Below are 25,289 nucleotides of genomic sequence, written 5' to 3' on the forward strand. Positions count from 1 at the left end.
GTATTTTTCTTGCCAGTGGACATCAATGCTTAAGAACTGTCATGAAAGTGCCTAATAAAAAGGGATAGACTAATGAATATCTCAGCAAACACTGAATGATACTTGACTACTGAAGGCAAAAATCTGTGTTTCCTTACCTTTCGCAATGAGGGCCTTTGTTTACATGCAAAGCCGCAGGGTTTGTATGAAGCCTGTGCTGCCCTGTCATTACCACACATGTCCATGCTTCACCCTTTGTTTCAGTAAATAACGTGGTTTTCACAACACATCATTTACGATGTACTGTCAGCTAGACAAGTAGGCCAAAAGTTACGTTAGGTTTGCAGCTAATAAACTAATAAACTCTTAAAACGATGTTTTAGGGTTTTAAAAGTAGCATTTCTCTATCCAGAGCTAGGGCCGGACCAGGGGTGTCCCTCCATAGGTCTGCTGCCAACCAGTTGGTCATACATGGCTTATATTGACAAAAAAAAATTACATATTCATTACAGGTCTTGACAACCATTAACATATTCCACACCTATTCTAACACAAGCTGTTTAAGCAATGCTAAGTAACAGTCTCATGTTTCTCAGTTACTTCTCATTACCTGTTTTAAAAGAATACATTGTGAATCTATTCTATGTCAATTTTAAGAATAGGGTACGTTTCCTAAGTACAAAGATTCTATGGTTACAGGGTCTGCTTATATGAAGATTCTGTGGCTACAAGGCTGGTTAATCTTTAACGGATACTACCTTAATAGTGTCCTAAACTATGAGTTCTAGAATTCCTTAAAACACGGTCTAATAACTAGAAATACCGTTATCACTCAGGACCTCTCAACAGCCAAGCCCAGGGACAGAGGGGTCAGGGCCGACCCCAGTTGTGAGGTGAGGCAACACAAGGCAGCACACAGGCCTCACAGCAACACCGTAGGTAAAGTTAGGGGCAACGCAGCACGTTCTGCAGGGAGCCCCTGCTCGCCTCGCACCACAACTGGGGCCGCTCAGGCTGTCACAAAATGGCGGCTCCGGCCGCCTCAGCGCTCCGCGCAGCTCGCGCGCTCGGGCTCGAGCTGGGGGGCGGGGCTTCCGCAACGGCCGCTCTGAGGGGGCGCGAGGGCCAGCAGCGCCTGAGGGACGGGGCTCACAGCCGGGGCTGCCGCTAGGGCGGCGCCGGGCCAGTCCCGTCCCGGCCTCTCGCCTCAGCATCGACGGTGTCTCCGCGTCGGCCAGGTCTGACCCCTCCTCTTCCGCCTCCCGCGGCGGTGAGTAGGGGAGCCCGCTGGAGGAGGCCTTTCCCGGGGCAGATCGCAGGGACGTCCAGCTGTGACGGCGAACGCACCTCCCCCCCCCCCTTCCCCCCCCCTTCCCCCCCTTCCCCCCCTTCCCCTCCCCCTCCCCTCTCTTTCCCCCCTCTTCCCCCCCCCCTTCCCCCCTCCCCCGCCTCGGGAGCGACACGTCTCTTTTTCCTTCTCTTCCTCCGCCTCATGTCTGCCCATATCACGATAGTCGCGGCAACCGTGGGCAGCACCCGGGGCGGTTCGGGGTCCGGTCGTTCCCTGAGGGGGAGAGTGGCGGGAGAGGCGGAAGCCGAGGCCGCCGTTAGAGCCAGCGGGTGCAGGGGTCGCCGCCGGGTCCTGCCCGGCCCGGCCCGTTTTCGCCCATGTGTAAGAGGCCACCGGCTGCGGGAGGCTTGGTTTGGCCGCGTTGAGTTGTTCTGTTTCTAGGCCGGGTTCAGCAGACCAGCACCCTGCGTTCCTGAGCAAAGTATTAGCAAAGTAATACATCCTGGTTTTCCTCAGTATGTGGGAGAAAATCACCTTGCCAATATAATAGGCCCTGTCAGGATCTCTCAGCAAAGCGTGTTTTATTAAAAATTTTGCAGGGCTGGGTGCTCTACCTAAAGGTTGGCACACAAACTAGGGCAAAAAGTGCCTGCTCATATCTCCCCCAAAACCCAGATGCAGATTCCCTGCCCTGTTCCCCATTGGTTGGTACTGCAGGGTTTACAGACTACCCAACACCTGTCTCAGTTTACATGTCTCATTCATCTAAATCTAACAACTCCCTCCCCTTATTGATTTATTTAAAATATGGATTCCTTGCTCTTTGGTTACCCTTCTGCCTAGATTAACTTTTTAAATACAGTAATCAGTTTGCATTCTGGGATTAGTTTGGAGAGATTTTGTTTTACATTAAGGATTCATAGTCTGATGTCTCTCAGTCCTTCTCCCACGCTGGGGTCAGGTACCAGGTCCCCAGTTTTGTAAAAACAACATTCCACCCCCAGTGTCTCCTTAGAAGTACGTATTAGTGTCACACGTTGCAAGGAGCCCAGCACAGAGGGGTGACGTTTCACACGTCTTCCACAGGGACACCTGTAGTCATTCTGATCTGGCAGTAATAAAAGCGAAAGAAAAAAATTCAGACTTTGTTTTATTCTCAGTGATATAAGACATTGACCTTTTCACAGTCAATAGCAGATTGGTACCTTGAAACTGCAAGAGGATACAGTTGTAACTGACATTTTTTGTGCAGTGCAACTGCTGGCAAACAAACACATGGTATCTGTTCAGATTAAATGAAGTAATGTTTCAGAGTTTTGTGTTTGGGTGGTTTTCTTAATATCTCTCTGCTGTTTTTTTGTTTTAGGGTAACCAACCAAAGAAGTTATGAATATCATCTGTGGCCTGAAGTTGCCGGGCAGGAACTGTATTTTCTTTCATTTGTCTTCTTTAACCAAGCAGGGAAAATGCAATAATCTCTCTAGGCCTTACGCTGCATATTGCCGAACTCAAGTCAGTTGTACACAAGATAGATGCCAAAGGCTGGATTGGAAAGGAAATACTAAAAACTGTTTTTTGACTGGAAGCCCTGAGCACTATAGAAACTTCCTCAATAAAGGACAGAGGTGTCTTTTGAATTTTTCAAATACAGAAGTTTACAAGAATGCAGAGCACAGTTGGGGAAGGTTTTGCTTCCAGTCTTCTTGGCCATTGGGGGAGAAGACCACATCCCTCCAGATTGGTTCTGTAGAGCAACTTCCACATCATTGTTCTGCTTGGAACATTCAGATCGTCAGGTCTTTTCATGCATCACCATCCTTTCAGGCTGCACCAGTGCCTATTTTCTGGATTATTGTTAAGCCAGCTCAGAAATTATTTGCTATCATTCTCGGCAGGTAAAATACTATCTTACTTCCTCTCTTAGTGTAGAATCATAAAATGTTCTGAGTTGGAAGGGGCCCACAAGGATCAAGTCCAACTCCTGTCCCTGCACAGGACAACTCCACAGTTCATACCACGTGTCTGAGTGCATTGTCCAGTCTCTTCTTGAACACTGTCAGGCTTGAGGCCATGATACCTCCTTGAGGAGCCTGTTCCAGTGCTCCAGCACCCTCTGGGTGAAGAACTTTTTCCTAATGTCCAACCTAAACCTCTCCTGGCCCATCTTCCTGCCATTCCCTTGGGTTCTGTCATCGGTCGCTAAAGAGTAGAGTTCAGCACCTGCCCTAAGACCCTGTCATACCAATATGTGTGCATGAGTTTGGAGAATGGTAAGTATATTTGTAGTGTTTTCATTTTTGTATCTCTGCAAAATTTGTAGGACTGAGGCATTGACTGAGAGTTTGCTCAACTAGAAGTTTCAATTTTCAGAGGTGTTAGATGCATCTTTCACTTTTCTCATTCTCACCTACACGTGGTAGAGGGAGATGAACCAAGACACTGAGGACATTCCTCCTTTTGCTGCGCGAGGGAAAAAATGGAGGGGAGAAGATGCCAATTAGACTATAACCTTCCATAAGCTCTTCCATGAGGTGGGAATACAGTAAGCGCACACAAGAACAAACCCTTTTTTAACCATGTCCTAAGTTGACACTATTTATATCTTACAGGAGCATAAGAAATTGGTGGAAGGCACTTCCTCCTAATAAACGGGAACTTTTTAAAGAAAGTGCAAGAAAAAATAAATGGAAGATACTGCTGGGTGTCAGTAGCTTAGGAGTCTTATTTGTCATGTTTTATTTTACTCACTTGGAGGAGACACCCATCACCGGGCGTGCTCGACTGTTGGTGTTTGGAAAAGAGCATTTTAGAGAACTGTCACAGATGGAATACGATATGGTAAGGTTTTAAAGAAAAATTTAAAATATTCTAAAACTGTTAATTTTTTTTTGTTTTGTTTTTTGTGTTTTTTTTTTTCCTTTTTTTTTGGTAGCAATGAAGTAGTCCAATTAATGAGATGGGAAAACAAAACTTCTGGTGTCCTTGATCAGTTTTGAACTTCAGGCTCAGAGCCCTGCAGAGCAGCCCCATCAGTTACCTCCCACTCTTGTCCCTGTCCTTTTTAGGAGTTCCATTTCTGTTAGAAAATCACTCAGGGGCACATGATAGTTAGAGAGTGCGTTACAAGTATGTAGGAAACATTTTTAACTGTATTATTGTAACATAACAAGAAATATAGAAATCTGGTGGAAGCAGTAAAAGCATAGATAATAGGTATATGCTGAGATCTGTCTCATTTTCTGTGCTGTTTTGAGCATTTTTGGCACTTAAGGTCCTCTCTTCTAAGCTGTCACTTTGTAAGGTAATACTCTACCTGCATTCAATTTTATTTCTTTTTTTTTTTTTTGTTGGATCGTCTCATTTTTCTTTAATTGCTCTATTTTAAACTGTCCGTCGCACTCATTTCTGTAACTTTGAGTTCTGTGACTTTCTTCTAAGCCAGTGAAACTTTGTAACCCATGTGAAAATGTCCCTATATTCCTGTCTGACAGATGTGAGATAAGAACAGAACAGGAGTAGTACAAGGGTATATTAAAATTACCTTTTGTATAAATGTGTCCGCCTTACAAATTACAAGAGAACCACACGGATAAATTATAAATTCAGATGGATATTCAGGAAGGTATGGAAAGGTTTGCCAAATTGTGGTGCCAAGCTTAACTGTACCAGGAAGATGCCGGATACAGGAGGCTTGAGGACAAAGTTTTTCTACCCTATTTTTGATCTGTGGTTGGTTTACTTCCTTTTAAGTTTATTAATCATTAACTTGTAGGTCTGAAAGCCTGAACTCTTAATATATTTGCTTTGTCTATGTATTAAAACTTAGATTTAACCAACTTGTGTGTAGCCACTAGATCTGTAATTGACTCTGTATTTGTTCTGCGTGACCATCAATTAATTTTTTTTTCAGTGGATGGAGAAATTCGAAAGTAAAATGTTACCTGAGACGGATGCACGTTATCAGGTCGTGGAGAGAGTTGTTGGTCATTTATCTGAAAGCAATAAGGACATCCCACAGGTCTCGATGCTCAAGTGGCTTATCCATGTGGTAGATGAACCAGATATAAATGCTTTTGTGCTTCCAGTAAGTTGAGCCCAATATAAAAACTCTTAGTAGTCTTGAAAGTAGTAATCTTCTACCTAATTTTCATCCTCCTTTTGTTTACAGAATGGTCAAGTGTTTGTTTTCACCGGATTGCTAAATGCAGTTTCTGATATTCATCAGCTGTCTTTCATTTTGGGACATGAAATAGCTCACGCTGTGCTGGAACATGCAGTAAGTATTTAAAGAAAGCTGTCTAAAATTCTGAAATTAATTCTAATCACTTTAATTAAGGTTCTTCTTGTCACTACCAACCCAAGTTTCAGTGTGACTATTTCTAGTTAATGAAAAATGGAATTTGAAATGAGAGTGTTCTGATACAGTATATCCTCATTACTCATGTAATATTCAATAACTGTCAGAATCCCTGTAGTAGCCAGTGTTAGCACAACGTCTGCCAGTGCTTTGTTCAGAGCTGTATGGATGGATTATGGCTCACTATTGACAATCATTTCAAACTTGGTCTGGAAGTCCCTTTCCTCCTACACCACATCCATAAGGAACTAGAGGTACTTAGCAACTTGGTTTATTACTCCTTCACTTCTTAGTGGACGTGGATATACTTTAATAAATTATTTAAAAATACATGATATTTTTTCTTATAGTAGCACACACTTCTAGAATGCCAAACTCCAGAATGTCTGGAGCTTCATTCTGCATTGACAGGTGACTTTAATTTTTCCCTATCCTGACATAGATGTGTTGAAATGAGTATTTCTTTGCCATTTGAACAGAATGGATGTAATAGTTTTGTTGTGCTTTGGAGGTAAAACTATGAAAAAAGAGGATGGCATAGAAATGTGGCTCATACTCTTCTAGATTGGCACAATTTGCTGGAAGGTGCTTCTTTGTTTTTAAATCGGTTTCTTTCTGTGCTTGTCATTTTAGAAAATTGTATTTATTAGCTATCCATCAGTTTGAGAAGACATACCAAGAAGCTTATAAGCGTAAAGATCCTGCTGAAATTGCAAAACTAATCTGGAAATGAGTAAAAACATTTTAAAGGCAGTGGAAATACAGGAGAATTTCTGCTTCTTGTATGATTTTGGATGACAAGCAGTTGACATCATAATTGCTTGGGCTCAGTTGAGCCAACTAACTTGTTAAACATCTAAAAAGATATTTCTAATAATAAAGAGAACTTACCTTGCTTGTATGGAGCCTGTGTCACCCCACTGGCATAGATAAAAGTATTGGATGATCCAGCTTGTAAGTGCTCAGGTCAATTTGTTGCATATGTCAAACAGAGTTGTAAAAAACAGAAGCATTTCAGCTTCTTTCTTCAGGATCTCGCAGTTTCTGGAATTAAAGGACTGTAACAGAAAATAAAAAATATATTATGCCTACTGTCCACTTATCCCGTTAGTATTCCTGTCTAAATTATGTCTATCTCTTCTCAAGTTAATGTAAAGAACAGACTTCTAGATCTTTTTCTAGATTTTTCCTTCCAGCTGAGGTGTTTCTTGGCCTTTGTACTGAAGAACACTGACTGCGCACTCGCATCATGTTATCTCCAGCTGTGAAACTCAAATTGGGAGAGACCCAAAATGTCTTTATTGCAGCTGTATTTACGCAGTTCGTGTGGATTCTGGACTGAAAGTATCTTGTATCCAACTGGATTTTTTTTGGTGCAAGAAGGGGAGCTTGTGTTTGCCCTGTTTCTGTGGCTGCTCAGAAAAAAATGTAGCTGTTTATACAATGTTTTCAAATTTATTATGTTTTTTAAAAAAAAAAGCCAGACAGCGAGGAATGAAGATGGGACCATTTCTTTTTGCAGGCAGAGAAAGCCAGCCTGGTTCACTTCTTGGATTTTTTGTCACTCATCTTTCTCACCATGATCTGGGCCATCTGTCCTCGTGATAGTTTGGCAGTTGTTGGCCAGTGGATTCAGGGCAAGTTGCAGGAGGTAAGACTGACATTTTGGATTATCCTTCTGGAGTTCCATGGCAAAACATTTTTAACCTTGGGGAGATGGAACCACTAAATAGTATGTTTGAGGAAAAAGGCAAGAGGAGAAATATTATATGGAAAAGTTAATGTTTGAGTATGTTTTTGAATGAAAAATGTTTTTATGAATCTGCATCTGTTTTAGCTGATGCAAATTGTCATTTGTCATCTTGAAGAATCTTAGGTCTTCCTAAATGATTTGATTTAGCTGAACAGGCTCTGAGTACCTGCTCGCCAATTAAGTCAGATGATTGTCTTTTTGAAATGTAGTTCACCCTTTAAAGTTGTATATATTGAAATGCCATGTTTTAATTTTGAGTAATTGTTGAATTGTTTCTAAACCAAATAAAATATATGGAATTCTTTAAATACATTGTTAGTGGTAAGAATGGATTCCAACATAAGAAAATTGAGAGTCTAAACACTCTTTTATAGTATAAACCAGGCTATAATAAAACTTACTGAAATAATCTTTTCAGACAGCATATATTCCAATAAAGGAAATTCAGAGGCTTTCTGGTGCCATTTTTCTTCAGCAGTCTAGTTTACTTTCTGCATCTTGACAGTTATTGATCCATTTCTTTTTAAAACGTGGATCTTTTTAAAAGAAATTTTGCTTGCATTGTAACACTCGATTCTGCATTTAAGTGAAAGAGCTCTCTGGTTTCCTCAGTTTCTCTTGATACTTTTCCTGAGATTTCCCCTGGTTCCTCAAAAACATAAAATTAAACATAACCAATCTGGTTTTGTAGTTCTTATGCTAATGAGTAGATGTGTGGATTCTGAACATAAATTATCTCTAAAGAGCTTGGATTTTGTACAAGTAGCTAAGAAACCAGTACGTTGATGAATGCTAGCCAGCATTTTGAAGAGCTGAATTTGGAAAAAGCAAAGTGTGAATCAATCCTGAGACGGCTCATAATTTAGACAGCGAGATTTAACTCCCTGTCAGTATCTTTTCTCCTGCAAGCTAACTGCAACTGATGTTTTGGCATCGGGGACTGGAGTTGTGCTTTAGATTGGAAACGGAATCTGGGTTTAAGCTCATAGTCCGCTGTTGCTATAGGACAGATACGTTGCATATGAGATACTGTACAGTAATGTGCTGGTTTAAAACTGATCAAACTACTGATCAAAAGTTTTCAGTAACATTATACATACCCATAGGTAATACAGAATAAATGACTAATACTGGCAAAGCTTTCATCCCATATACAAAAGATGCTGGGTAGAAATCTTTGTTTCTATTAGTCACCCAGGGGTGCAATGCCTGTTTGTTTCCTCCATTCAACGTTTGCCTATTGTGCTTACCTGAAAATTAACCTTTCGGCATGTTTTCTCAGGATGTTTCTTCCATAATTCTGTTTTACTTTTTAAAGTTTTAACATCCCACTCTATGAAAGGTTTATTTAAGCCACATTGCAGTACTTGCTTCTATTTCAGTATTTGTTTTTCTTTTCTGTCCTCAGAGGCTTAACTTTTTTACTTACTGACTATTTGTTATTACTGACTGTAAGTAGTTACCAGTGACTCTTGGTTGGCATTTTGGCATGTTAGCTTTAGTTCTGCTTTTTTCTCCAAAGCCAGTGGGTTTGCTTGCCTTAAGAAATTGTAAAGTTCTCATATGGGATTTGTTCATGGTTGTTCTTTAGTCATGTTTTTCTGAACTGAAACATATTGGCTTCGGTTTTATAGTAGCAATTATTTTATGTGGGAACTAAAGCCTAAAAATTATTCTTGGAATAGCAGAAAGCATGACTCTGAGTTTTACATGTGTCCTGCACACTAGTACGTACAGTTACAGTACTTCATATTCTCTTTCTTGTCCGCCTTACACCATCAGGTTTGTTTTTCGTGTGGCAACTGTTGGTTTTGGATAGTCGAGTTACCCGGAACTACCTTTTCTTTAACATACACAGACAGGTCTGATAATTGATTTGAAAAATCAAATCCATCTTCTTTATTGTGTCCGATTCCTGACAAGGATTTTAGATCAGAATTTGAAGATCTAATTTTTTGTTTCAGCACATTCACAAATATTTTTTTAACTCATTTTTCAGCAGCAGGTGAATAGTTTTATATGTTGGATGACTCGGGACCCTTTTATGTGAGCACTGCTGAGACTTCATTGGCTAGAAGCACACTGTGACAGAGAGCTCAAGTTTTCTCAAGAGATTCAGAGTATCTTATAGTTTTAATTTTAGATCTGAAGAAGGAACACATAGAAAGCTCAAAAATTGCCAAGGATGCGTTTAGGTCTCTTTTATGCTAATGAAATTTGGCTAATGATCAGAACATAAGGAAGTAACCACAATTATAGGGTGGTAGTTTCCTCAGATGCAATCTGCAGCATGGGTAGGTCCTGAACTAGAGATTGCATTAGTGTTGTGTTTATTTTAAAAATACAGCCCTATTTTTTCGGCAGTATTGGGATAGACGTACAGGCAAGTAGTCATACCCTTGTGCTTAACCATAAATGCAAATAAAACTAAGGAGTAAGAGTTTAAATACTGACGATTTTATTACTATCTTCTTACTGTCCCATCTCTCTCTTTCTAGATGGTCTGCTAAGACATGTGCATTCAGACCATTAATTTCCTAGTTTTAAACTTCTCCAAATATTTTTTGAGATGGATGCTGCCTCTGCTGCCTCTGTTCCAGTTAGTGCTTTGGGTAGTCTTGTTGACTTCCCAGTTTCATTTCTCTGTTCAATCAATGTTTAATAACTAAACTGATAGTTTATCTGGCTAACTGGGAAATGGTGCATCAGGAATATATGACAGACTACCCAGGGATATTTTTATTGTTTAGTGAAAATATGCACTGCAGTAGACCCAGAGCACTTGTTAAGGCAATAGAAAAAATACATTCCACTTCAAATAATGACTTTATCTTCAGAGAATTATGAAAATGGCTTTACCAAGGGTAAGTCATGCTTGACCAACCTCATAGCCTTTTATGAGAATGTAACAAGGTGGATAGATGATGGCAGAGCGGTGGATGTGGTCTACCTTGACTTCAGTAAAGCCTTTGACACAGTCCCTCACAGCATCCTCACAGCTAAATTGAGGAGGTGTGGTCTCGACAATAGAGTAGTGAGGTGGGTTGCAAACTGGCTTAAAGAGAGAAGCCAGAGAGTGGTGGTCAATGGTGCGGAGTCCAGTTGGAGGCCAGTATCTAGTGGAGTGCCTCAGGGGTCAGTACTGGGGCCAATATTATTCAATATATTCATTAATGATTTAGACGAGGGAATTGAGTGTACTATCAGCAAGTTTGCTGATGACACTAAGCTGGGAGGAGTGGCTGACACGCCAGAAGGCTGTGCCGCCATCCAGCGGGACCTGGACAGGCTGGAGAGTTGGGCGGGGGATAATCTGATGGAATTTAACAAGGGAAAGTGTAGAGTCCTGCATCTGGGCAGGAACAATCCCAAGTTCCAGTATAGGTTGGGGCATGACCTATTAGAGAGCAGTGTAGGGGAAAGGGACCTGGGGGTCCTGGTGGACAACAGGATGACCATGAGCCAGCACTGTGCCCTTGTGGCCAGGAAGGCTAATGGCATCCTTGGGTGTATTACAAGGGGGGTGGTCAGTAGATCGAGAGAGGTCCTCCTTCCCCTCTACTCCGCCCTGGTGAGACCCCATCTGGAATATTGTGTCCAGTTCTGGGCCCCTCAGTTCAAGAAGGACAGGGAACTGCTGGAGAGGGTCCAGCGTAGGGCAACAAAGATGATTAAGGGAGTGGAGCATCTCCCTTATGAAGAAAGGCTGAGGGAGCTGGGGCTCTTTAGTTTGGAGAAGAGGAGACTGAGGGGTGACCTTATTAATGTTTATAAATATATAAAGGGTGAGTGCCATGAGGATGGAGTCAGGCTCTTCTCAGTGGCAAACAATGATAGGACAAGGGGCAATGGGATCAAGCTGGAACACAAGAGGTTCCACTTAAATTTGAGAAAGAACTTCTTCTCAGTGAGGGTAACAGAGCACTGGAACAGGCTACCCAGGGAGGTTGTGGAGTCTCCTTCCCTGGAGACATTCAAAGCCCGCCTGGACACATTCCTGTGCGACCTCACCTAGGCGTTCCTGCTCCAGCAGGGGGATTGGACTAGATGATCTTTTGAGGTCCCTTCCAATCCCAAACATACTGTGATACTGTGATACTGTGAAAATATATTTATACTTTAAATGTTTAAGGTCTACAAGGAATTTAGAAAGTGACCTTGTCTGTGCTTACTTACTAACTAGTATATTTGGCTTGAAAAAGCCTCTAGAGGTTTCTTTTTTTCTTCAGTAGCCTCGTTAAACTTTCAAATCCCCATTCTTCAATTGATATTTCCTAATTGATACCCAGAGCAGAATGTTGTGCCACGTTCCTTATTTCTGTAGGAGACGGCTGTTTTAAGAAGTCCTGATTTGCATTTACTATACCCTGATTTACTAGGGCAGGGCTTCCCAAATCTGCATGAATTACATACGACGAAAGGTGGTATTTATGACTAAATAACTGCTTGAGAAAACTACCTCTGTCGCTTAGTGTGTATTAATAGAGTCTCATGCCCTAGAAAAAAGGGAGAGGAGTTGCCCAGGTTGACGTCTTCTATTTTGATTTCTGAAGGGCAATTTGCACCTTGTGTTGGGGGATAATAATGACAAAGGAGTGATTTCTGCATGAAAATACTTATGGCTACGTTCCATGCTCTGGACTGTTTACCATACCAAATAGATCATACCAGGTTTATAGACAATTGTTGTAGAAGCTTAAGGGAGACACTGGAATTTTTTACTTAGAGTTGCTACAAAAAAAAAAAAATCTTAATGGAAGTAAAAGAGTGAAATGAAGTGAAAAAATCTGGTTTAAAGTTGGCATTGACCCTTCGGTTGCTGCGAGACTGATTGATGAGAGAGGCCGTGAAAATATGTATAATCTGAATTAATTTCCACTGAATACAGGATCAATGAACTACTTACAATGGAATTAAATATTACATTAAGAAAATTAATACTGGTCAGATGTGATGTGAACATGATGAATAAACACTATTTCTTATAAGAAGGTTGAAAAACAGCTGCAATGCTCTAGCTTTGTACATGTTCAAAACCAAGAAATAGAGTTTGGATGTGCTTCTTTGCAGTTTATGTTTGACAGACCGTACAGCAGAACTTTGGAGGCTGAAGCTGATAAAGTGGGACTTCAGTTCGCAGCAAAGGTAACTACAAGTGGTTTGTTAAGTTAGCAATTTACCTGACATTTTTCAGTTTCCTTTATAATCAGAGGGAGTTTCACATCACATACAGAGATAGACTGTGTGTGGGAGGGTTCCAAATTTGTAAAGGTACATAGATTAGTGAAGTAATGGGAAATAAAAGAGTTTGTAGGGAAGACAAAATCATTCTTGCTAAATTGTTTGTAATAAAATTGAAGTGTAAAGTTGTGCCTCAATAACTGCACAGTATACTTTCTGTGTAGCTTATTACTTTTAGAAGAAAAAGTTACATATTTATTGAGAGGTCAATGCCAAACAGTAAGCATGTAAAGATACAAATTGCCCTTTAGATTTTTGTGTTTCATGCAGTTTCCATCTATTGTGAGTTCTGAGGAATGCTTTCCTATGTTTTACTGCACTTAAAATATTCTAATCTGTAACATCTATTTTTGTAACAATAAAGTAAAATTTAAGAACTTCTTGATATTGTGATTATATTTTCTGTGTTTGCTGATAAATACAAAGTATGTCCATACTTTTCTGATATTTAAAGATTTCATCTATATACAGTGATAAAGACAATGCAGCTTTGCTAAAGTAAGACAAAATTTCATCAGAAACTACACATTGTTTGGTTTTTTTTGTCACTTTTTTTCTTTTTGGTCCCTGTGGATTTTAGTTCTAAATTAAAGAAACCAAAATAACTCTTCCGTTTCTAGCTAAGGGCAATAGAGCTAGATAACTGTTCAATAACTATGAGAGCAGCACCACCTAGTGTTAATATTTCAAAAGGAAAATTTCCTTTATTTAATATTTCTTCAAGGAAGAGGTTTTAAAGTTAACTTTGATTCTGGGATTGAAACTGCATTTGTACTTTGAAGTCATCTAAGGGAATAATACAAACCATGAAAAAAGTGTAATTGTTGTGTGTACTCACTGCTTTGTAAGACCTAAGATGTAGGGCCATACCAGAAAGAAAAAGCAAAGTGGTATCTCGGCATTTCTCTGCTTCTGCAGATAATCTGCAGATAAGCACTTCTATCTTTCTGAGGGACAAAAAAAAGTACTTTCCTTGCCTTCTGAGAATTTGTCTCTCTTAAATAAATGAAAATTAATGTAAGAAATCTTGTTCTTTTTTTCCTCCTCAACTTAAATGCAAATATAAAGGAGGGTGTTGTTTATATACAAATGCCATTCTTAAAGTTAGTATTCCATGACTTTCCATTGTTCAATATGTACTTCTGTGGAGAGGGATAGGAGAGTCCTAGTTCTGCAGAATTTACTATTTTAACCTGCTGTGGATTGCAAAGATCACCCTTGAAAAGGGCAGTGTAATCACTTGCAGTTTATTTTTAGAGATATTTGAGTACGTATCATTATCCCTTTATATTTTTCAGGCTAAACTTCTTCCTGTAAATTTGCCTAAATCTATGGAGATGATTAATTTGTTCTTCTGCGGTACCTGTGTCTAGCAAATAGAATAAGCAGCTGAGTTTTTTAAAGAACAGTTACATGCCAGAAATTGTGAATCTGTTTTCCTCCTGAATTGTCTAATTCAGATATAAGGATTTTAAGATTGGTGGAATTACATAGATGTTAGAAGGAATAAATCCAGTGATTATCAGGATGAGGTTTTTTTACTGTATTAGATATTTTAGAGCATATTTTTTCCTGTCGGGTATGAGGGGTGACCATCTAAACAGGCCTTTAAATTTAAAAATTAAAGATGTCTTTTGTAATTTCTTATCCGTTAGAATGCATGTTGTATTACTTAAGAAGTCTAGTGCTGTATACGTTTCCTTTCTCTTTCCAGGCTTGTGTGGATGTAAGAGCAAGCAGCGTATTTTGGCAACAAATGGAATTAGCAGAAACCATTCAAGGGCAGCCCAAGTTACCAGAGTGGCTCTCCACACACCCTTCTCATGAAAATAGAGCTGAGCACTTAGACCGGCTTATCCCAGAGGTAAGCAGAGTCCAGAGATGTGTCTTTTTCTTTTAGGAAGGTTGCCAGAATTAGTTTGGTATTGATTCACAAGCTACTTTGGTATTGATTTACAATCTACTCTTTTAGCATCATACTTATCTTTCTCTTTATCCTTCCATAAAATTTCCGTTACAAAGTTCTCAACCTTAAAGGTTCTATTAAATGAGGAAAAATTAAGATAGCACAGGTAAAATGTAATTATGTTGTTTTGTTTGTTTGTTTCTGGTTGAAGTGTAGTATTTTTGCTTTTGAATAGCCTCCCTAATGTAGATGTGACAGTGTCACAGATCTCATCCATTCTTTTCTCTTTTTTTGCCACTTTGGAAGCCGGTTTTTAAGTAGGATCCCTAAAGTGTCTCAACTACTCTTGCTTTGATAGCTCGCCCTAAGCTTTCAAATCAAGAGCGCCCCAGCCTGTCCTGTCTCTCTCGCTGATGTGTGATTGAATACACCTCCATTATCTGCGCCTCAAAAGAAGGTCAGATTCCCTGTAGAAGATTTCCTGATAACCCTACTTATGATAGGTCTGTCTAGATTTTGCAGCCTGCTTTTTTCTTCACATCTCTGTTCTGTCACATTAGGGAGCAGATTTTACCCCATGCCAAGGAAATTGAGCTAATTCACACAATTGCCCATGAATCTTCAGTCGTTTCTCTGTTCTTTCAGAATTCCTCTCAGAGGAATGCCAAGTGGGTACCCACTTGGGGATTCTCTTAATTTGCTATGCTACTCCCTGGTAGAACAGACAACTGTTCCAAGTTTAGTAATCTGAGGTTTTTTACTGTTTCTTTAGATAGTGGGGTTTTTAACTACAGCAAAATAGCATGCATTGGTTTTTGCCTATTCTTTTCTTTTTGAAAGATAGTGCTAAAGCACTTCGTAACAGCACTGGTTTTCAGCAAGCTAAGCTGTGTTTGGAAATTCCCTTTCCTATAACCAACTGGTACTTTCTTCTTTTTTCTTTTTTTTTTCCTTTTAAAAACTCTCAAGTCACTTTAAATCTTTCTCAGTTCCAAACTGTAAAGACAGCTGAGGATTTATTGGCAGAGGGAGTACTAAAATGTTGAGGTGTTTGCTGATTTCAAAGGAGGAAAAAAGATTTTAATTAATCCTTTGATGAGAATGAATGCAGTGAATATTCTAAACAGTGGCATAAATCAGAATCAACATCAGGGGTAGGAGAGTGGAGACTGGTTAGACTGAATGTTTTAAATTCATATACACAAATTCTGTACTTTGCATAAACAGGTTGTGAGACTATTGATGGATTTTCTAACACTTTGGAGCAGCTGAATGGAAAACTATACTTGTTGCGGAGCCTTAATTTTAGTTAGATTGAGCATGAAGAGTTCAGGATCCTTTATTTTCATACAGTTACTGACTGGCTTATAAAGTGGTAATGAAATAAATTACTGCTTATGTTCTACCCCCAGACTGAGCAAATCAGTTAAATAACTGAGCAATTGTATAGAACTGGCAGTTAGGTTATTTGTCTTATCTCTTCTAGTTTAGCAGGCAGAGCAACTTTCACCATTCTCACCTCCAAGAGTGGTGGAGGTTAGGAAGTTTTCTTCCAAAAGATAGTTGAGTGGGAGGTGTTTTCATTTGCCTTTTACCGTAAACATTCTTTGGACTAAGATGAGAAAGCTGGGGCCTAAGGCTTCCTGTTTTTAACAGTCAGTAGATAAGTGAAGTTCATAGTACACAAGTGGAATAAACATGAAAGAAGGTATGTAGAGGTGTTGTTGGAGGCTTCTTGTCTGAAGCCCTGGAATCCCAGCGCTTGGTTGTTGTTCAGTATCAGTGCCTTTTTGTTTCATTGTTCACATACTTAAAGCCTTTTAGAACAGTATATTTACCATATATTAATGGCCATTAGACATTCAGAGCCCAGGGAGTTATCTCAAGTCATCTCTCTAGTACCTCTCTGAAGAAACTGGACTTCTTAGACTCAGTATCAAATCCATTGTGAGCAAGAAACAAGAGTTTAAATCCTAAAATATAACCCCTGTGCTGGGTTTTGCCTTTGTACTTGACTCAATAGACTGGTTTATATTAAAGATAATGATACAGATATTGTTGTGTTTCATATGCTGATGGTTTTGAAGCTGAAGTGGTTTTCAGGACAATATAGTATCTATTATAAGACAAACTACTATAGCTGGGGGAAATAAGAGATAAGATTTTTGAGTTCTCAGGCCACATGGATGTTTCTCTGCAGACTTCTTAGCAAGTTCACAATAAGATGTGAACATATAAAGTGAGAATTTTCCTTCAGGTAATGAAATGGCATGTCTCAATAAGATGACTTAACAGTGTCAGGAAATGTAAATTAAAGCAGGAATATCACAGGGATTATTTTTTCACATAATTAAAACTAATTTGATTTGCTCCCTGTCTTTTAAAGATCTTGCATCTGGTTTTCTGAACAAGGTTGAAGCTACAGCCAAGCTGAGGAATTAGTTAATAAGGGACCTATAAGCAGTTACAAAGTGTTGCTGTCCTGCAAAGGAAATAAAATTAAAAAGATCTAAATGATTTTCCTTTCAGACTGGGAGAGATTTGAATTGTAAATTAGGAAAACAGAATATACTGTTAAATAAGAAACTGAAATTTCATAGAATTCCTACATGGAAGGTGGTGAGATGCTCGATGAAGACCTATGCATTTTCTTTTCAGAAAAATGAATCTTAAAATAACTTTGTAGTAGCAGGAAGGATACTTAGCATTGCCCTGGAGAGAAAAAATTTGGAAGTGTAGTGCCAGAGAGAAGTCATATGATCTTTTTGTTCACCTCTGAACCTTTTATTTTAATGTTCTCTGACTTGCTACAGTTTTTCTACCTTTTCCTAATATGCTGTTCAAATAGAGCACTCTACGTCAGCTGAAGCCTCAGCTATACTGAATAAAGCAGAAGGTTGTCTACTGAGCCCTGCCTGTGACACAAAAATTCATCTTGACATGACATTTGCTTTTTTGGCATCATGTTGTTGGCTTAGATTCCGTTTTTGATTCACTGTAATTCCTATTTCCCACACTCTCTTGTGGAAATGCCATGTTGAGAACATTGAGAGAGTAATACTAAGTTGGAATATGTCACCTCTACTGCTTCTCTGTCATTTGCTAGATCAATTAACTTGTCAAATAAAAATTACTTTGACAAGACCTGTTCTTGTCAAATCCACGTTTGCTGTTTATTATTTTTATTATTGCTTGGGTAGTTATTGCTTATTCCTCAGTCCACTGCCTTTTAGATGAAGATACATTTATTTCACTTACTTTTCAAAATAGGTTGCTATATTTGTCCTTTGCTTATGATTTGAAGATTATTTCAGATAGTATTTTTTATTCTTATTTCCCGTTTTCACATTGATAGGGCTTAATTAATACACTCTAGTACTAGAACTGAGTTGTGTTTCTATCTTTGCTGTAAAGTTGTTAAATATTATGTTACAATTTTTCTTTTCTATGCCAACAGAAGGAGTGAAAGATTTGAAGTATTAACATTATATATAAGTTGCTTTTCTTCTCCATGAAGTAACAAAGCTACCCATTCTATTAATCATCTTTTTACTACTACTTCATTTGTAGAACCTGTTGTCTTCCCTATGCATGCTAATTGTAATTCATTTTGCACCTCAGTGTTTCTGTTTGTTTTGGTTTTTTTTCCCTTCATGCTTGCACTATTTCTTAGTTTTTGTCAGAATTGCAAGGTCAGAGCCTAAGTCAGCCCTGCCAGGTAATCGCAGGTTGGACACAAGCGACTCTAACCCTTAGCCTGGTTTGTGGACAAGAGAATGTGACTTTTATACTGAGAGAGCTGACAGCTTGGGAGATGGGATGCACTCCAAAGTCCTGCAGGGGGTCAAGATGCAGCAGTTAGCCTGAAGGATTAAGACTGCGACCTAAAAATTGCTTGTTTCTGTGTTCTTCTCTGCTGGTTGGCTTTATATGAAAGCAGTAGGATGAGGCTGTCCTCTCTAGTTCTTACTCCTTTCCCCCTTCCAGCACATTGCAGTCACCTCCTGCAATTGTATTGGTAAGAAAAACAGTTTTGCCTTTGTTACTATACTTACAAGCAGTATATTTGATATCTTATTTGAGATCTTCTGAACCAGTAAGTATGCAGGTGGTCTTTGTTCTGAACAGCAGTACTTCTCTCTTAAGGTTAACCTGAAAAGAACGGCGTTAAAGTTCTCCCAGGTGAATCTACGTACTCACTCTAGCTAGTTAACCGTGTCTCAGTTCTATCCATCTTTATTGAGAATACTCTTCAGTATAAGCAGTCAATGAGACATGTTTTTACTATAATATCAATGCTTTTACTTGTCCTATTACCCAAATTGTCAAAAAACAGTTTACTTGAGCAGTATTAAATTACCAGATTGGAAGTTGGTGGTGATTTTGGAAGTACAGTATGGCTGATCATGTTGGGCTGGCTCATCTTGCAGGAAAAATTGAATGGTAAGCTCACCAGCCTGTTACTGGCGCTTCAATGATGTTAGAGGGCTACTGGCACAAAACAAAATAGCACCACGGAAAGAGCACTTTGTGACTAGGACTGATTGTTGCATGTCACAAACGTAAGTACAAAGACCACTCTCACTGGAGTGTGTGGCCATAGTTGTCTTTAACAGTGAGATGACATGTTAGCTTAATTTCCATTCTCGTTGCCATAGTCTTTTTAATGGTGTATGAGTTGATGATGGTGTATAGAAGCATTCTACCCCCTCGGACAACTTTACCTCTAGCAAGAACACAAAGTTATCCACAGGGTAAAAATGTTAACTCTGAATTATTGTTTTGTACCTTTTCTGTAAATTCTAAAATACTCCAGTATTTTAGATAAGTGAAACCATGGAAATAGGCCAGGCATTTTATAGCCATGAAAACCAGAGATGTAAAATTGCTAAATTAGTTTAAAAGAGGATTATGTTGCCTTTTCCAGGATACAGCCTAAATCTTTATATTTCCATTTACCTTGAATAATGCTGCTTGACATTAATGCAGTCTTGCAGCAGCTTATGTTCTGGAAGAGAACAAGACAAAACTCTTGGTTTGTCATAAATGTCAGTTTAGAAATTAATTGGTCACTGAAGCAGAAGAGTGTTCAGCAGAACAGTTGCATTTGGTGACTACATGGACAATCATGCTATAAAAAACCAAACACCCTAACAAACAAAAACCCAAACAAACAAAACCAAGCAAACAAACCCCACAAAATAAACAAAACCACAGACAAGCAAAAAAACCCACTAATACTGAAAGCTTTATTTATATTTTTTAAAAGTTGGACAAGAGAAATATTTGCATGTCTAATTCAGACTTGTGTATTCAGTAATTTGAATGTTATATTTCAGCAAGAAAGAGTGGAGAAACTCTTGCTACATTCCTGGAATGGACCTTTTTCCAAAACCAGTTGTTAAATTTAAATTCTTCTCATTTCTAGGCATTTACAGCAAACTCTTTATCAGTTCACTGTAGAAAAGTTAGGGAGAAATATGTTTTGATACCTCCTTGTACAAAGAAATGTGTTAAGAAACTCTGCTTTTCTCTTAAAATCTGCTGTAGTAAGATTTTCCCAGTGTCTCCTGTGAAACAATACCAGATTGTTTCAAAATGATGGGCAAATTCTTATGCATAGGCATACTGAAATATTTGATTTGCCATTTCAGCCAAATGTAGTATATATAAAGCAAATTACAATTTCTGGACTGGTTTTTAAGTGCAGTGGTAGGACTGCTATGAAAACTGTGTTGCTTTCTTCTTCCTGTTTAATCATCTTGAAAAAATGAATCAGCCCACATGTTCCACCAACAATCCCAACTGGACCAGTCACCAACTGGTCGGGAGGCACCTGGCTACAGTGCAGGACATGTGTGGCCGTTACTTTGCAGGAATCCAGGGTTATGATGAGGTCTGGGACAAAATAAACATTTGAACTGAATGTTAATCTGCCCATAGTTTTATGCTAATTGAGGTCAAGGTACAGATAATATTGTGTAAAAGTGACAGTACCACAGTGACCATTGATAAATGCTGAATATCAGGCTAGTTTTTGACTTGATATTTTCTTGGTGTTTCATTTTGCAATCCTGAAAAAATAGTTCTCAGTGGAGATGTAGAACCCTCTGAAATTCTACATATAATATTCTGCTATATGATAATAGGAACTTTTATTGATTAATTTAAATGGATCTTTTAGGAAAATCCGTGGATACTAGATCTGTGTACAGCCACTTGCAAAGTACTGCATCGGACTTAGTTGTGTGGTATCTATTGTTAGCTCTAAAACGATCTGCCTGTTTTCATGAACTAATTAAAGTATGTTCAGCTTTGTTACAATGAACACCAATATAAGCATCCTTTAAAACAGCTGAATTCATTCTGGTTTGTATCAATTTCTCCATGGTGCCTTTGAGAAATGAAATCCATCCATTGTTGTTCCTTTCAGATCGCCCACAAGGCAGAATGGTCGGGGCGGGGCATGCCTGCCCTGTGGGATTTTAATTCTCTGGGAAATTCTTTGGCTCCTTTGTGCCTCAGTGGCACTTACTCAATGACCAGGAGTAATTTAAAGTTCGGTATCCTACTACTAATCTTTTTATCCAGATAATTTTCTACCTTGGTTTCTCAGAGCACTGGGAAGCTCTGTATTCAAATGCTTCTTGGATATGAGATCACTTGTGTAACTGGACCTTAACTATACTGATCAACCATCTGGATCTCTGTGCGAAGCAGTGAAATGTCCATTATGTTACTGGAGATTTTTTTCCTGCTTTTTTGAGTCAGGCATCTATATAGAATTACTTCAACATAGAATATGTCAGATAAATTAAATTATTCACAGCCCTTTTTATCTTGATGCAGTCATTTTCATTTACATGTGAATGCAAATTAAAAGGTAAAAGGTACCAATGTGAACAAGAATCACATAAAATAGTTGAAGAACTTCCTATTCATTTATGCTGTACCTTTTAGAGTATCCATTCTTTGAGAGACTGTAAGAAAATTGTTTTCATTCTTCATTTTTTCCCATTGTTTTACCATATTGCTGCATTTCTTCTCAGGAATTCTTGTTTTCTATTGAAAAGTTGTTCAGCAACAACTCAGACTTCGTACTATACTCACTAAGCTTTATGTGCAAATGCAGACCTTACTGGAAAGTGAAATCACTGACTGAAACCTTTTGTTTTTCTTATTCAAATGGGCTTCATTTGTTTTCTTATGTATTCACAGGCTCTTAAAATAAGAGAGAGCTGCAATTGCCCATCTCTTTCTGGACCAGATCCTCGCCTCATTTTCAGACTTAACATGCAACATCTCCTGGAATCATCTAAAGATCGAGCAACTCAAAATTCTACAAAGCGAGATCTCTCAAAACCAAAACTGGATTTTCCTCACACTCAAAAAGTGGAAGATATGCCAGTAACTTTTGCAGCTAAACCTACAAACTAGTGATAATAGTTTTCACTCTCTGTGAAACTTGTGGTCCCTGAAGGTCTATCTTATAACACAAATTTGTCTTTGAACCATAAAGAAGACATGGCCACTCATACTCTATGTTTCTTTTATATGATCTCTCATTCAAAGCAATAAGGAACTGTGCCTACACTAGAAGAGCAGCAGTGTTAAGCAGAAAGTTTCTTATTCATCAAGAGTTATTAAAATAAATCACTTCTCAGGGGAAAGATAATCTCATACAATCCAGTCACACTGTAATTTTCAGCTTTATCAGGCTCACCTTGATCAGAGGACGGATGAGCCAGAAGCGTCCCTAAAGCACAGGAAAAAAGTACAATTTTCATCGCTTAAGTTGTGTGGTTTATCTTGCTGGAATTTGGGTTAGATCTGTTCGGCTTCATTTAAGAAATAATGAGGAGAGCTTACTGCCTGTTCCACGTATAGTATGGTTAAAAATATTAAGTGTAGATGCAGTAATAGCTGATGGGCTAGATACACCCCACTTAATTAGGTGGATTTACTGCTGGGATTTTTCTTCTTTCTAAGCCATTTTGGAATAAGGATTCATTCAACATTTTTCTTCAAAGTGACCTGAGTGGGTTACACAAAGTTGAATTTAAAAAAAAGGAGCTAAATAATTTTCAAGCGAGTCGTTCTTCTGAAGAAAACACTGTATAAGACCCACAGTTGGTAGCACGCTTCACAAGGTTGGCTGTTGGCTTTTTAAAATAGATCAGGGTGCCTCATCAGAGGGCAGTGACATTTGATTTGGGTATATCTGTTTGGATAGAAGTGATTGCTGATGTGGAAATATATCATGTAGCAGACAAATACAAAAAAGTTTCTTGACTACACAGCTTTCTCAGCTGTACCTTATCGTAAAAGATTACTTTTCTTCAGGAAACTGGCATCTAATGCTCAGCATCCCCCCAACCTCCCTAAGCGACAGATTTTATACTGTGAAGACCAATATGCACAGCAGAAGTAAAGCTCTGCCTTTTGTGCTGGACTGGCCAGTACAGCAGTTGATGAAAATATTGACATGTTGATCTTCCAGAAAGACACAGAAAGAGGCAGCAGTGAATTAAAATAAAAAAGGGAAATCCCATTCCTTTATCTGTTAAGAAGTACATTAGGTTTTTTTGCTGCTGGTGTTAAAACAAAAATCTGTTTCGTGTATGGGAGGATTTTATGTGAAGAGGACATTCAAAATATTTTACAGTGCACTGTATTTCGAAACATTTTTATATATGGAGAGGGGCAAACATAATTTCTTCAATTAAAGCAGAATTCAAGCTTTTAAAAAGGAAAAAAAATAAGCTATTCAGTGGTGTTAGTGAACATACTTGGAAAAAGAGATTGTGAAACAAATAATTCCTTGACAGACTTCATTTGACGAACCAGGGTCCTTTGAGAAACACCAGCAACTATCTAACTTGTCTTTATTCAGAGGTAAGTTGATGTATCTGCAATGTTGAAGATTCTACGTCTGATCATATAGGTCTAGATTGGCTGCATATTGCAAGCTGGTTTTAAATCTCTACTCACTACTCCTGGCAAAGAGGCAGAAGGTCCAGCCTGACCATTATTCATCCATCCATTCTTATTCCTAGTGACAAGAGTTTTTCTAACAGACATTCAGTGATGTGTTGAAGCATTTGGACATTGTCACCTGAAGGTAAACAGAAAAATACACCATTTAGATTTCCCTGCGGACATCGTAGTTTATACTGAAACACCCAGACCCCAGCACTGCCGCCTCTCTTTTGCTCCAGTGTCAAAGCTTGTTTTGTTACCCAGGGCTCCCGCTTGACATGCAGCATGATGCTTGTGTCTGTTAGGACTAAGGAGAACATAGAATGGGTTTTATAACATTCAAGATGAAGTATGAAACTACGCAAGTTTCAGATTTCTACTGCCTGTTTTAAGTGGTTTAAATACTGCAGTGCAATGCTGGAAATACAATTTCTAAGTTCACCAAGGGAGATTGTTTCCGATTTGTACGTATATGGTCTTGTAACCGTCATCATGGTGATGTGAGAGAGAAGGTTTCAAGGAGGAGGTGGTAACTTACATTGGAGTGACAAAGGGCTTAAGTACTTTTTCCATCTATACTGATCTAACATCTCTCTCCTTAAAAACCTTGCATATGCATATACGTATGTGTATATGTTTGTATGTATACAAAGAACATGCACAAACACAGGAGTTAGGCCTCTATACTAAAAAACTTTAAAGTCCAAAATGGGACATTGAAAATTTCAGTTTTTACATCTAGAATTATCCCTAATATTTTTCTCAAGTGCTTTGGGTGGGTTTTCTTCTTTCTGCTTCTCTTGATTGTCCAACACTGCAAATGCCTTGTGCTCATCTGCTTCTTCGAGGGCACTTTTTTCTTACATTGTTACTGAATACATTACATCTGGCTATATTTTTAAAGTATTTTTTTCTTTCTTGAACAGAAGACTTTAAAAAATGATGCTTTCCAAAGGTTTAGCAAGTCATAGTAAAAATAGCACTTTTAAAATTAAATAACATATAATAATTTCAAGTTGTGTGTGCATATAATAATGTATGATTATGTATAATTAATTTATAAAAACTCTAATAATATAATTTTTAAAATATATCCCTTAGGAAATACTATGATTGCAAGCTTTTCGTTGCAGAAACTTTCACTGTAGATAGCAGTTGTGTAACTTAGTATGTCACAGGAAAATTATATTGAGAAGTGTTGTTGAAGGGATTCAGTTCTTGAAAGGCACGTGTTGTGCGAGGGGGAGAATGGTGGCTGAAGTGGAAAAAGGTAAGAGATGGATAAAAATGCATCTGCATTTTAACCACCAATACTGTATGTTGTACTTCACAGCTTCCCAGTGAAGGACTAAATATATCGCGCAAATATTACTTTAATCTCGTAATGCATTCATTGCTGTGGGAGTGTTGAGAGATTTGAGAAGCAGGGGACATTCATTCAAGGCAGTCCTGGAATAAAAATGACTCATTATAACTTTGGGGTTGTCATGCTTACTCTTTATTTTGTTTTGGTTTCTTAACACAGAAGTGCCAGGAAGACAAAGCAAACAGCAGTTAGAATGCTCTTTGTTCTTGAATTCCTTTTGTAGTCAATAAAAGAGAACAATCCTGCAAGCTTGATGCTTTTTTCATATCTTGTGTAGGCTGCCACAGGGTTTTTTTTTTCAGTGTGGTGTTTGTATCACAATACTCCTGGTTGAAAATTATTTTCTCTATAGTAGTCTGTTTTAAGCTATTTCACTGCCATCAAAATTCTCTGTGCTGAAAATCCATGTTGTTTTCC

The 25,289-nt window shown here is 38.6% G+C and overlaps 1 protein-coding gene across 4 annotated transcripts; it reads left to right on the forward strand.

Moving 5' to 3' along the window:
• The first annotated feature begins 1,109 nt into the window (after positions 1–1,109).
• On the forward strand, positions 1,110–24,984 carry OMA1 (OMA1 zinc metallopeptidase). 4 transcript variants are annotated; one of them, XR_011739715.1, is made up of 10 exons: positions 1,110–1,249; positions 2,637–3,165; positions 3,880–4,108; positions 5,181–5,354; positions 5,439–5,546; positions 7,150–7,278; positions 12,451–12,525; positions 14,336–14,485; positions 18,958–19,089; positions 21,746–21,835. XR_011739715.1 is itself a non-coding variant. In XM_065842707.2 (9 exons), exons 2-9 carry the CDS (start codon positions 2,657–2,659, stop codon positions 21,962–21,964), a joined length of 1,593 nt encoding a protein of 530 aa, XP_065698779.2. In that variant the 5' UTR covers positions 1,110–1,249; positions 2,637–2,656; the 3' UTR covers positions 21,965–24,984. The 4 variants fall into 4 exon arrangements, 3 of the variants coding, with proteins under 3 accessions (XP_065698779.2, XP_071666275.1, XP_071666276.1); XM_065842707.2 differs by lacking the exon at positions 18,958–19,089 and having other exon boundaries at positions 21,746–24,984; XM_071810174.1 differs by lacking the exons at positions 1,110–1,249; positions 18,958–19,089 and adding an exon at positions 1,454–1,651 and having other exon boundaries at positions 21,746–24,984.
• Positions 24,985–25,289: the final 305 nt, after the last annotated feature.

This window comes from Patagioenas fasciata, chromosome 6, assembly GCF_037038585.1.
Source record: "Patagioenas fasciata isolate bPatFas1 chromosome 6, bPatFas1.hap1, whole genome shotgun sequence".
Taxonomy (NCBI): domain Eukaryota; kingdom Metazoa; phylum Chordata; class Aves; order Columbiformes; family Columbidae; genus Patagioenas; species Patagioenas fasciata.